The sequence below is a fragment of the Lissotriton helveticus genome, chromosome 11, assembly GCF_964261635.1.
Source record: "Lissotriton helveticus chromosome 11, aLisHel1.1, whole genome shotgun sequence".
Classification (NCBI taxonomy): Eukaryota; Metazoa; Chordata; class Amphibia; order Caudata; family Salamandridae; genus Lissotriton; species Lissotriton helveticus.
The window spans coordinates 908,757,692-908,772,211 of NC_136072.1; the positions used below are offsets into that span (position 1 = coordinate 908,757,692).

The 14,520-nt window shown below is 44.7% G+C and overlaps 1 protein-coding gene across 1 annotated transcript in view; it reads right to left on the reverse strand.

Annotated features, from left to right (window-relative positions):
* Positions 1 to 863: 863 nt before the first annotated feature.
* LOC144790917 (serine dehydratase-like) overlaps positions 864 to 14,520 on the reverse strand; it is a 118,705-nt gene continuing 105,048 nt past the window's right edge. Inside the window, exon 7 of the mRNA XM_078665554.1 lies at positions 864 to 1,063. Within this exon, the coding sequence (XP_078521680.1) occupies positions 864 to 1,063 (200 nt within the window). The remainder of the gene's footprint in view (positions 1,064 to 14,520) is intronic.

Here is a 14,520-nt window from a genome sequence, read left to right on the forward strand (position 1 = left end):
CAATTCGGTATTTTACAGATTCTGTAAATTTACCGATTCGGTAAATTTACAGAATCTGTAAAATCTGGCCCCCTACATCTCAAGATGCCAAATACCGGTCAGAAACGGCCGAATTCGGCCATTTCCGACCGGTATTTGCCACCTACATCGGGCCCTAGGTACTGGTCCTTCTGCGCGTACTTGTGGTGGCAATTGCAGAAGAATTTGAACAGAGTTTTGGCCATCCCTGCAGTCAGGGGGCCCCCTGTGTGCGCATTCTCCGTTGGACGTCGAAGTCTTCGATGTTCTCCTCCTTCTTCGTAGTCCCGGCTCAGTGGTCTTGTTTCTGGGTGTATTCTCCAATCTTTTTCGGTAGATTTCAGTCTTTTCCTTCTTCTTTTCTCCAAAAACTCTGGAACCTCTCTGTGACGATCCAGACCCAACGGCGGAAAAAAGAATCTGAAGATGGTGCCCAAAGGTGGGAGCTTCTGCAGGAATCGTGCCGATGTCACAGGAAGGACACCAAAAGGTGGGACATCGACGCCCACCTGGGATATGAAAAAAAAAAAGAGCGAGAGAAAAGACTACGATTCCGGACCCAACCACTAGACCGCGGAATAATGCACAGCATAGTGAAACCAGAAAGATTCATGCTGCAAAAGATGATACGTAGTATTTGGGCAAACATGAGACTGGAATGTGGTTCCTGAGCAACTGTCAGAGACAGATCTGTTCAAGCATTCAATCCATGGCCAAGTCATTGGTGGGTCCAAGGTAAATCAGGAGCAGATGTCATTCATCGCCAGGCCTCAGACCGTACTGCCAGAAGCTCCAGTCCAAGAGGAACTGGGAGCAAGCTGAGACCCTTGTGCCTGTCCAGGAAGTCAAGGTAATTGCAGTCCGAGCTTGATCTTTAATGCGTTGAGCTGGGCAAGGTTGATACTATTTCCTCCACATACAATGACCACAATTGGGGCCAGGTCTGAGCTCAGACGGCCCTCACTCTGTAGCCGCTGAATGAGCCCAGAGTAGATAGCTGCCAAGGAGGCCCCACAGGCTGGCTCCACCAGAATCCTTTCATCATCTGCAGGTGAAAAAGGGAACAGGGCAGAACAATTATTAATTGCACTTCCTTCTATTCCAACTTCAGTCTCATTAGCTCTATTCATCTAATAGCTCCAACATTGCACATGCTCAACACTCACCCATCATTTCTGCTACTACACCTCCCAAATTCCTCTGTACCACATCCGTTTATCTGCTCATCCACCATGTAGACAGACCGCCTTGCCCATGTCAAAGACTACCTACCACTTTGATAATAATAGACACCACCTCAAACTACACCACCAAACCTCTCGATGACCATGCCTCTTCATTTCCACCACTGGCTGTATCATGACAACAAACAACAAAGGGGGCATTTACATAATGCTCATACTTTGCTCTGACTTCCTCATTTAAGGACAGCCCCCACCCCTAGCATCACCACCACCGTAGACAACTTGGTCCCCCACTAAAACAAATTTATGTAAATTCAGGTTCAGATAATAAAGGTAGGTGAAATAGCTACAGAAACAGATACTGAGACAGGAAGAGAGACAGGGGATACCATTGCAGGCTGGAGGACCCAACCTACAGAGCTGGAGCTGACATTTCAGCATCTGTGGGGAGTGTCACCAAAGTCTTAGTTGAACAGCCTAATCCACAAGGTCACCCAATAATTTACCTTCCAACTCTTACTGTAAGCTTGAGACTGGCTGTTGCAATCTTATGATCTCATTACACTTACCTAAGGGTTAGATCTCAGAAGAGAGGCAAGAGAAATGGTAGGAATGAGGAGGCAGTGATTGAAATAAAATGAGTTGGATTCACCCCACATGTTTTGTTTAAGATTCAGGACCATGGCCTGCTGATGAAGGATTCTCACCTGAGGATTGACCATATGATTACTAGACAACCTTTCCACTGTAACTTGAATAAAGCGCTGTAAGGACAGGAGGAGACTGCATGTAGGACTGGGTTTAAAAAAAGATCAACCAAGCCTGCCTGGAGTTGGTCATAGACAGAGGCAGTTATGACATCCTTGTTTCTTTTCCACAGTGAGAATTGTTGCAGTTTTTTTGGTGCTGTCAACTATATGTTTCATATAATAGCATAAAGAAAGAGAAAGAAAGAAAAGGGCCAGGAAAAAGAAAGTTAACATAATATAAGGAACAAGAGGAAATGAGATGAGGTGGAATGAGATGGGATGGAAGAAAATGTTTGGGTAAAATGAGGGACGGTTGCATTAGGAACAAGTCAAAGATAAGAGGAAGAGATACAAAGATTTTTGGTTTGTGAAAATTTCACCTCATTCTGTTATGGAGAAAGTTCATGTTAGTAATGGGGTTTCTTGTTGGCTAGAATATGCACCTAAACCAGACAGAACCCACCACCCTAGTCAGGGCAAGTAAGATACACACCAAGATAGCCTGTGCTCACCCTTTTGGTAGCTTGGTGCAGAGCAGTCAGGCTTAGTATCAGAAACAATATATAACGCATTTTGTGCATCACACCCACACAGAATCACAATGAATACACTACAAAAGAGATTCCACACAAGATTATATATAGTATATTGTACATAACATAGACCAAAATAACATGAATTATAAATACTGTGCTTACTATGCAAATACACAAATAGTATTTGTTATCCTGTACAAGGCAAGAATAAAAGTCATAATTAGTGCATGTAATTCCAGATTAGGTTAGGAAAAAGCCAATGAATTATCAGAGATCACCATCAAACTATCAATACTTTGCAGGTAATGCAGACTGGGTCAGAAACAACACATGAATCCCACGTGATGGAGCAAGGTTTCGTACATAAAGAGACTTGCTCGGACTCAATCCTCTCGAAATAACACATAATGCATTAATAAACATGTTTCGTATTACTAATAATGCATCACACAACATTTCTAGCATCTAGGGGAAGCTTGTCAATGTGCTTTTTACTAACAGTAACTTGAGTGATCTAAAATGGCCGCCGCAATATGGGAACTTTTCTGCGCATGAGTCTGTCACACTCACACTCTGCTTTGGTGGGAAATCTTTGCTTCTGCGCACTAGCATTAAAGATGGTTGTTCTGTGTTTCACATGCTAACGCTTGCACTGCTGCTTGTACTAAACCCTGTTCGTTCTGCCTAATAACTACCGCTATAGTTAAGATAAAGTAATGGGAATAGAGTAGAGATAAGTGGTATACAGTGCATTCATTTATTCATTGCTCTAAAACTGTTTCTCTATGACTTTGCTGTTAGCTCGTATTTGGGCCTGATGTAACCTTGCTGCACACCATCTTGAAATCCTGCGACTGCGCAGAAGAACTCAAGAGTCCACAAGTCATGGCATTTAACCTGTGCCAGTGACTGTCTTGCCTGAAGATGCACCTGGGAAACTCCCCCTTTGACCTCTCGAGAGGAAGCTAAATTGAACATTTTACATACAATGTATTTATTATCGAAACATCCATTGTCGGGTGGAATAAAAGTGCATGGGAAAATAAAATTATGGAAGGGCACATTGATTTAAATATTTGAATGGAATGATCTCATAACTGGTAGGGTGTTATGACTTCTCCTTGCTTTTGACCAATCAAATTGAGGGAACACATGAACTTGCAGCATTGGGGGGTGGTACATTGCACTGGAAAATGGTATATCTAAGGTAGGCTTAGCTAGTTAGATTGTCCGACTTGTCCGAATAGCTGACCTGTCACTGACCCAACGCACTCAATAGGCGATCGAGAACAGAGGTGCTGGCGGAGCACACTGTCAGAAGAATCGATAACCCACTCGGGGTTTTGAGGGAGAGGAATTCGATAACCCAATCGGGGTTCTGGGAAAGAGTTCGATAACCCAATCTGGGTCTGACTGTTAGCTGCAGAGAGGAGTGTGACGCTGGCATTGCACTTTAGCTGTGGGTGCCGGTCCTGACCTACGGTGGTCCTGTCCTGATCCAATTTAGTCCGTACTTGTACTGATTCTGGTCTGCACCTGTTTTATCCTGTTGGGGTCCTGTCCTTTATCCCAGCCTGTGGCCAGTGTTGGTCTTCACACCATTCTAGGTAATTATAAATCTGTGTGGGTATGTCTTTGTACTGTTTCCCTTTTCTTACCCTTCCTATGTTTCAATGCTTAAAGAAAGTCTTGTAATATTTTCACATCTTCTTGCTTTGATTATATTCTTTCCAATTGAACAAGCTTTAATTGAATTGGTATGGACTCTGACATTTAAGAATTTATATAGATAAAGTGTTTAAACCTTTCCCGAGTCTGTGGTTATTTTATGAATGAAATGTTTATTTACTGCCTATTATTCTAACACCCTTGATCCATTAGGACTCTAGGTACTGATGACAAGGTTTGGTAAGTCAATGGTATAGGTCCTAAATGGTTAATTAAAATCCTGGTTTTGCGAAGGTTTGCCTGTTCAAAGTGTGTATGATTTTATGGGCCCAGGTGAGTATGGTAAAACGAGCAGGTGGGCCCGAGCTCTTTCACACGTATGCTCCTAAAAACGTAGGGCCCATGCTTCTGAGCGCCTATTAGCAGGGTTATGGTAGACCCTAGTGAGCCCAGCTGAAAAAAGCATATTTATGCCCAAGGTGTAGACCCCAGGAGCGCCTACGTGCCCACTACATGTGATTCACCACAATGATCCCTGTGGCAACCAGGGCCTCTGTGAAGGATCCGCCCTGTAATACTAAAAGGCCAAGTGCTCCTAGGTACGTCCCAATGGGGGAAGGGCATCCTCACTGTAAATGATGGTGGGGGGCAGATTGTTGTAAATATTTGCAAATCAGGAGTGTCTTCTGAATATCTGTGGTGATATTCAACCTAATCCTTTGATAGAGGCGAATAGAAAAGCTGCAAGAATTGGTATATTGGTATATTATACTCGCTTAGTATGAAGCCTAATGATCTGGCGGAGAAAAATTGTAAATGGGAGTACAGACTAGGACGCACAGACATACAGTTAGAGGCTTCTATTGAATTAGCCATACAATTGTTTTTATCTGCCAAATTAACTGCACAGCACTATAAATCCGCCTTCAATTTATATTATACACCGGATAAGATATCTAAATGGGGTGATGATCAAGTGGGGAAATGCTTTCGGTTTGGGAACTTTCCCGCCGACGATGTACATATCTTCTATGCATGTCCATCATTAACTAGACTATTGGAGCAGTTGGATAAGTTCTTAACAGAAATACTAGGAGCTCCTATGCATCTATCATCTGTTCAGGTTTTGTTGGGGGTAGAGATGGTGGCGGCGGCTGCAGTAATACCAAGCAAGAAAGTATATTTAATTTTCTTAGCTACGGCTGTCCTAAGATTATGTATTGCCTCTGATTGGCTACAAAAAGAACCCCCAACATTCGAGGCCTGGAGGGCATGGTTTTTCAACATGTTCAATATGGAACATAGTCTGTACGCTCTCAAAGATCGGCGTAAAAAGAAACTAGGTTTGCAAATCTGGGGCGCAGTTACGACTTATTTTGATGTTGATACTTAAATTTTGATGTGTGGCTCCCTAGCCACTGGCTCTATTTTGCTCTTCCCTTTTTTTTTTTTTTTTCTTCTTTGTTTTTCTTCAGGTTGTTACCTATGAAATTGTCATTGTATGGAATTATGTGTTATTATGCCATAAGTGATCAATTTGATATCTGTTTACTCAGGTATTTTCAAAAAGAAAAAATTAAAAAAAATTAAAAAAGTAAATGATGGTGGGGGACCTCACTGTGACACCGGCGTGCCGAATTGGCAGAGGACAGCTGCCCTCAATTGTGCGGTGCAGATGTTAAGCACACAATTTCGAACTCAGCAGGGAAACATCACTGGGTCCCCCGCACAACGAGTAGTGAAATGTTAGCTGCCCGCGAGTACTTGGTGCAGCTGCCAGAAACACATTGCAGCACCCTTTCAAGCCACCAGGCCACCAGCAAAGGGGCATGGAGCGGCTTATACCTTTCAAGGTGATGTTCACCTCCCTTAGGGTGGTGTAGGCGCTGCACTGCATTGTACATGGGTTGAGCTGCGGTGACCTTTTGACGGGGGAAGGCGGAGCATGAAATTATCCAAGTAACCTCCCCATGTCAGGCAACAGTTAAAAGAAGCCAGCAGTTGATGCCTCTACGCAGAATTCTGCCACTGGTCATCATATCTCCCCTTTCGAGAGGGGATCGCGCTGGTTAATTTGGCGCTGAGCGAAGGGTGGTCACGAGTTGGGAAGCCACCAAGCAAAGCCGTAACCAGCGACACAAGGTGCACTGATTTACCACACAAGACTCTCAATATTCTCAGAGTGGGGTGTTGGTTCCGACAGGAAAGCTTCTGTACGGGTGAAAGACTGGCAAGGAGGACAGTGAGGTGTTTGATATCCCTGAGACCTCGGGAAGAACAGAAAGCAAACCAACAAACCCTTGGAGAGCACTTTGGGCTCCAGTGGGAATGATACTGGTCCTCAGCAAGGCAAGATCAGCAGGTGGCAGGGCAACTCAGCAAAGCAGGGAAGCAATCCCTCAGTCCAGGCAAAGTGGCAATCCTACAGCCCAGCAGACTTTACTCCAGCAGAGTTCTTCCCAAGTCCAGGGGTGTACTTTTTCAGCAGCAGAGCAGATCCACTGGCAGAGCTTGGTTACAGGTCCCAAACGTGTCTAAAAACATGGGATCAGAGCCCCAGTACTTATACTCAAGATTGTTTTTGATCCAGGCGGTCTTCAAGTTACCCTTAGAAGTGGACAACAATCCCTTTCAACCCAGCCCTGGCTCCAGACGTCAGTAGAGGATAAATAAGCCCTTTGTGTGAGGGCAGAAGCAACCTATACAAATATAAAGTGTGAATGACCTCAACTATCAGTATGCCGATGAATGCAGATGTATTCCCAGTCACAGACAGTCCTTACTATGTTGTGGCTGTCTGGAAAGTATGCACCAAGTGTAGTGGTCACCCAGCCCTCAACATGGATTGAAGTCAGGCTGCAAAGTACAAAGAGGTACCAAAGGGGGTGGTGATGGATGGAGCATCTGAATCAATCAAACACTCACACCCAGTCAAAAGATCTGGGTTTAATCCATCACCGTTCTTTAGCCCACTCTGCCACCCCAGTTCTGACATGGCTATATGCAAATCAGTCTGACCCTGTGCCTCATGGGAACAGTCCAGCCCGAACTGCCAAGCCATGTCTTCCCTGGACCGGAAACAAGCTTCCGAGGACCGGTTTCTGGCATTCCAGCCGTCTTCAGCCCGGCTTGCTTGAATCCAGTGGCAAAGTGAGCAAGGGACTCACGTCTGAGCATACCCTGCCAGACTTATGGCGGCCAAAAGCGGTACAAAAGGGGGTGGTGATGGACGGAGCATCTGAATCAATCAAACACTCACACCCAGTCAAAAGATCTGGGTTTAATCCATCACCGTTCTTTAGCCCACTCTGCCACCCCAGTTCTGACATGGCTATATGCAAATCAGTCTGACCCTGTGCCTCATGGGAACAGTCCAGCCCGAACTGCCAAGCCATGTCTTCCCTGGATTGGAAACAAGCTTCCAAGGACCGATTTCTGGCATTCCAGCCGTCTTCAGCCCGGCTTGCTTGAATCCAGTGGCAAAGTAAACAAGGGACTCACGTCTGAGCATACCCTGCCACACTTATGGCGACCAAAAGCGGTACAAAAGGGGGTGGTGATGGACGGGATTCAAGCAAGCCGGGCTGAAGACGGCTGGAATGCCAGAAACCGGTCCTCGGAAGCTTGTTTCTGGTCCAGGGAAGACATGGCTTGGCAGTTCGGGCTGGACTGTTCCCATGAGGCACAGGGTCAGACTGATTTGCATATAGCCATGTCTGAACTGGGGTGGCAGAGTGGGCTAAAGAACGGTGATGGATTAAACCCAGATCTTTTGACTGGGTGTGGGTGTTTGATTGATTCAGATGCTCCGTCCATCACCACCCCCTTTTGTATCGTTTTTGGCCGCCATAAGTGTGGCAGGGTATGCTCAGACGTGAGTCCCTTGCTCACTTTGCCACTGGATTCAAGCAAGCCGGGCTGAAGACGGCTGGAATGCCAGAAACCGGTCCTCGGAAGCTTGTTTCCGGTCCAGGGAAGACATGGCTTGGCAGTTCGGGCTGGACTGTTCCCATGAGGCACAGGGTCAGACTGATTTGCATATAGCCATGTCTGAACTGGGGTGGCAGAGTGGGCTAAAGAACGGTGATGGATTAAACCCAGATCTTTTGACTGGGTGTGGGTGTTTGATTGATTCAGATGCTCCGTCCATCACCACCCCCTTTTGTACCGCTTTTGGCCGCCATAAGTGTGGCAGGGTATGCTCAGACGTGAGTCCCTTGCTCACTTTGCCACTGGATTCAAGTAAGCCGGGCTGAAGACGGCTGGAATGCCAGAAACCGGTCCTCGGAAGCTTGTTTCCGGTCCAGAGAAGACATGGCTTGGCAGTTCGGGCTGGACTGTTCCCATCAGGCACAGGGTCAGACTGATTTGCATATAGCCATGTCTGAACTGGGGTGGCAGAGTGGGCTAAAGAACGGTGATGGATTAAACCCAGATCTTTTGACTGGGTGTGGGTGTTTGATTGATTCAGATGCTCCGTCCATCACCACCCCCTTTTGTACCGCTTTTGGCCGCCATAAGTGTGGCAGGGTATGCTCAGACGTGAGTCCCTTGCTCACTTTGCCACTGGATTCAAGCAAGCCGGGCTGAAGACGGCTGGAATGCCAGAAACCGGTCCTCGGAAGCTTGTTTCCGCTCCAGAGAAGACATGGCTTGGCAGTTCGGGCTGGACTGTTCCCATCAGGCACAGGGTCAGACTGATTTGCATATAGCCATGTCTGAACTGGGGTGGCAGAGTGGGCTAAAGAACGGTGATGGATTAAACCCAGATCTTTTGACTGGGTGTGGGTGTTTGATTGATTCAGATGCTCCGTCCATCACCACCCCCTTTTGTACCGCAGAGTACAAAGAGTCATAAGCACAGAGAAATTCCCACTTTCCAAAATTTGCATTTCTAAAATGGTAATGTAAAATCTAACTACACCAGTAAGTAGGATTTATCACTATCACTCTAAACAAGCCAAACCTGGCAACGCCACTCCTTTCTGATCAGGAATTGTCACTTAAAAGTATATAAGGGAATCCCCAATGCTAGCCTATTGGAGAAGTAGGCCACACAGCAGTGAGAAACGAAACTACCAGGACATGCCACACTTAAAGGAACATGTCCTACTGTCTCCTTACACAGCACCCTGCTCATAGGGCTACCTAGGGCCTACCTTAGGGGAGACCTCTGTGTAAAAAAATGGGAGTTTAAGGCTTGGCACGAAGTTTTAAATTTCAAGTCAAAGTGATAGTAAAATGTGCACGCAGGTTCTACAGTAGCAGGCCTCAGACAGGTTTGAAAGGCTACTTCTGTGGGTGACACAGCAGTACTACAGGCCTACTAGTACCATTTAAATTACAGGCCTGTGGAATATGGAATACCACTTTACAAGGGGCTAACATCTAATTCAATTATGCCAAACAGGTGTACACCAATCATACCATGTTTAGAGGAGAGACCACATTCACTTTAATACTGATTAGCAGTGGTAAAGTGCCCAGAGTCCTAAAGCCAACCAAAATAAGATCAGAAAAATAGGCAGAGGAAGGTTAAATGTTTGGGGATAACCCTTCGGAATGGGCTAGGTCCAACAGTTCAGTACTGCATTACAGAAATATAAGGACTGTTCCATAAGATAGGAGACCTATAACCGAAGACGTGTGAATAATACATGGCTACCTACTTTCAATACAGCTAATGTTTTTTTTCATTCAACAGTGTTATTTGTTCCACAGTTCAATTCCTACCGAACCCTCTCACTATGTGTCACGCTGTTGCTTACAACTACATGATTGTAATGCATTTATTGCTTAAAAAAGATATAAAAACACATTATGAATCTAGCCACACGTGCAGTGACAAAGGACATACTAACACAAGTAAACACAAGTAAAATGCAATAATGTATAAGTTATGTCAAGTAGTAAGTGCAAAGGATTAGAGTCACAAGTGATTAGATGATTATGAGAACCTAATGCTGAGCTGAAAGAATAATAAAAGTTTGTAGAGGAGTTTGTGAAGTTCAGAAGTTGATCTTGTTGCTGAATTTTGAAACGGAATGACAGTGTGATTGTCTCAATCGTCCAAAGATACAAGAACGATGATTGGTAAGAGCAGAGAAATGTGTATTTAAAGCAGTAACTTGGCAATCTAAGGGCCCATGTCTTTTTCAATACTTTCCTGCGTAAGACATAGATCTGAGGGCCTGATTTAGAGTATCTCTGATTTAGAATATCCCTTGTGAGAGAAAAGGTATACAACCTTTACAACGAAACTTTTACAACGAACTACCATTACAACGCAACTTTTACAACGCAAACTATTAAAACGCATTGCTCTGGGGGGCGCTCTAGGATAGGGAATAGGTTAATTTACTATCCAATAACCTTCCCTACTATCCACGGGGACTGGAGTTGGAATAGTAAATTAAACTATTCACTATCCAGCGCCCAAAAGCATTATGCGTTGTAATGGTATGCGTTGTAAAACTTACGATGTAAAGGTAGGCGTTGTAAAGGTAGGCGTTGTAACGTCATACATCCGAGAGAAAAGTATGCATGATTGTAAAGATGATGAGCACAGATGTAGGTAAAACCTTTTTCTGAAAATTGACTGGGATTGTGCTTTTTATATAAAAGAGCATTGGAAATTCAAAATGTCTCTCAAATGCTTGAGTTCAAGCCATTTGCGTTGTAAATGACAATGTCTTTTACCTTAGTGTTATGGAATGTATGTATGTGGTGTTTAGTGGAATTGTGTGGGTTGGATTGGAATTGTTAGTTGTGGAATTGTGTGGTGTGGAATTGTGTGGAGTGGAGTGGATTTGTGGAGTGGAATTAGGTGGCATGATGTGCAGTAGAATTATGTGCATAGCAAATATGTGGCATTGAGTGTATTGGAATTATGTGGAGTGGAATTGTGTGTTATGAAATGTAATTATGTGTAATGACATTGTGTGTTGAGGAGTGTATGTAGTGATGTTAAAAATAATAAATCCAATGCCTTTTTTATCGATGGTAACAAGGTGCTACCAGTTGATTCATTTTGTTATCTCGGAATCACTTTTTCCTATGACAGAAAATGGACCAACAAATTTAACAACATCAGTAATAAAATGGCAAAAAGGGCCCATGGTATCTTCAAATTTGCAGCAAAATTGGGGATAGGCGAACCAGGGACATGTTGCAAATTTACCAAGCTAGATGCGCCACTATTGCATTGTATGGGGCGGCTATATGGGGTCACAGCTGCGACTATAAATTGCAGCTGGAGGAAAATTCTTTCCTGAAAAAAATGTTATGCTTACCCACCTCTGCCGCCACCGTATTGATCCATCAGGAATTAGACATCAATTATTTGAATGACCTTTTATCCTTAAGACCTTTAATGTTATGGCGCTCCATATGGCTCCAGGACGAAAAGACCCTCAACAGATCTATAATTGAGGATTGTCTTTCGTTGGACTTGTACAGGAAAATCCCATGGATAAAATATGTCTCTGATTGTTATTTACAAATATTTAATCTTAATGTTTTGATCGACCCTAAGGCTGCCTTGACGATACCAAAAGCCGAGCTGAAAGCAATATTTTTGGATAATATGGCAAAGAAGAGGGCTTCTGCCAGTCGGTCCATGTTAACGGTCACATTTTCTAGCAGATATTCCCTCACAGAAGGTTTTCCACCATACTTAGCACTGGTGACCAGACAATCGCATAAGTTTGTCCTGACCAGACTAAGATTCGGAATAGTACATCATCTGGTGGCCCTGCCTAACCTTAAGCAACATCCTAAAGGACCCTGTCTGTGTGACGGTATATCAAAACAGAGCACCTTGCACTTTTTATTAATATGCAAACTGTGCTTGAACTTTCGAATTATGTACCTAAAACCTTTGTTTGTTAAATATGGGGTACGTACAGTTGATGAGGCAATGAGTCTTATTTTTAACATGAAATCTGCAGACATTTGTTTTTATACTGCTGTGTTTTTAAACAAATCTATTAGTGTGCGTAAAAGCATGATATTTTAGTGTATTTGGTCTGTATTCCATGATATTCATTTTAAATTGATGATTTATGTATCGTGTACTTTTTACATGTGCTTTTATGGTCATTTCTTTTGTACCGAATAAAGCTTCATGAATTGAATTGTGTGTTGAGGAGTGTATGTAGTAATGTTTAGTTATGTGGTGCGCTGTTCAATTTTGTGGCATAATGTGAAAATCTGTGGTGCGGATTGAATTGTTTTGGTCTATTGTATGATTGTATTGTTGAGTTGAATTATGTGGTTTGGTGTCAAATTATGTGGTGTGGATTGGAAATGTGTGGATTTGAATTGTTTGGCGTGAAACTGTGTGGATAGTTTTGGTAAAGAAAAAAACAAATAGATAGGAGCTAAGGTCCAGATCTGTGTCTTTGGGTGTTAAAAAAAAAAGAAAAGCCATAAGGCAAAGAACAAACTCACTTAACATGTTAGGAAGTGGGATTGTCAAGAGCTGTGTAAAAATAAGGAAACTTGTGTGCTTTGACCATAAATGTAAGAATATAATTGAGTCTGAATTGTTCACCTCAGTGGGTCACCCAGGACTGTTACCTTATATTATATTATGTTTAGAATCTTCAACCAATTTTAAGTCCCAAATACTGACTGCATATTTTGTGAGGGGTAACTTGAAAGCACAATTCATATAGCACATTCTTTCACTGTGCAAAACATGAATGAAATAATTTAAAGGCGGGATTGTGTACAAAATCATACAGCCCACACAAACTGAAAACGGAGGTGCGTAGTGATGCAGCAATGGATAACAAGCATTGGAAATGCAATAGGTCTCGCAATAGAATAGTTAGAAATGTTTCTTTTTGCAAATGGAAGAGTGGCGTTGCGTGGATGAGTGGCGTTGCGTGGATGAGTGGCGTTGCGTGGATGAGAGGCGTGTGTGAGTGGCGTTGCGTGTGTGAGTGGCGTTGCGTGTGTGAGTGGCGTTGCGTATGTGAGTGGCGTAGCGTGTGTGAGTGGCGTTGCGTGTGTGAGTGGCGTTGCGTGTGTGAGTGGCGTTGCGTGTGTGAGTGGCGTTGCGTGGATGAGTGTGGTTGGAATGCAATAAGTATCGCATTAGAAAAGTTGTAGTTATTGGTCTTGTAAATGACATAATTTTTTTTTTTTGGCGATGTTAAAATTGCTATATTGATGGCTTTGTCATTTACAATGCCAATAGTTATAACGTTTGCAAATGTGACACCTATAGCATTTGGAATGCAACATGTTTAGTATTTACGTGACTTATATGGCAGCTCTGGTTGTTATGCTACATCTCTAGATAGTTTTATCTTCCGCAAATGTGACACCTATTGTAACACAATATGTGTTGTGAGGGTGAGTGAGGGTGAGGGGTTGAGGGTGAGGTGTTGAGGGTGAGGGGTTGAGGGTGAGTGAGGGTGAGGGTGAGTGAGGGTGAGGTGTTGAGGGTGAGGCGTTGAGGGTGAGTGAGGGTGAGGCTGAGGTGTTGAGGGTGAGTGAGGGTGAGGAGTTGGGGGTGAGTGAGGGTGAGGGTGAGTGAGTGTGAGGGGTTGAGGGTGAGTGAGGGTGATGATGAGTGAGGGTGAGGGGTTGAGGGTGAGTGAGGGTGAGGGTGAGTGAGGGTGAGGCTGAGGGGTTGAGGGTAAGTGAGGGTGAGTGAAGGTGAGGCTGAGGTGTTGAGGGTAAGTGAGGGTGAGTGAGAGTGAGGGTGAGTGAGGAGTTGAGGGTGAACGGTTGAGGGTGAGTGAGGGTGAGGGTGAGGTGTTGAGGGTGAGTGAGGGTGAGGGGTTGAGAGTGAGTGAGGGTGAGGCGTTGAGGGTGAGTGAGGGTGAGGGTGAGTGTGGGTGAGGGTGAGTGAGGGTGAGTGAGGGTGAGGGTGAGTGAGGGTGAGTGAGGGTGAGGCTGAGTGAGGGTGAGTGAGTGTGAGGGGTTGAGGGTGAGTGAGGGTGAGGGGTTGAGGGTGAGTGAGGATGAGGGGTTGAGGGTGAGTGAGGGTGAGGGGTTGAGGCTGAGTGAGGGTGAGGGTGATTGAGGGTAAGGGGTTGAGGCTGAGTGAGGGTGAGGGTGAGGGTGAGGGGTTGAGGGTGAGTGAGGGTGAGGTGTTGAGGGTGAGTGAGGGTGAGGGTGAGTGTGGGAGAGGGTGAGTGAGGGTGAGGGTGAGTGAGGGTGAGTGAGGGTGAGTGAGTGTGAGTGAGGGTGGCGGTGAGTGAGGGTGAGTGAGTGTGAGTGAGGGTGAGGGTGAGTGAGGGTGAGGGTGAGTGAGGGTGAGTGAGGGCGAGGGTGAGTGAGGGTGAGTGAGGGTGAGGCTGAGGGGATGAGGGTGAGTGAGGGTGAGGGGTTGAGGGAGGGTGAGGGTGA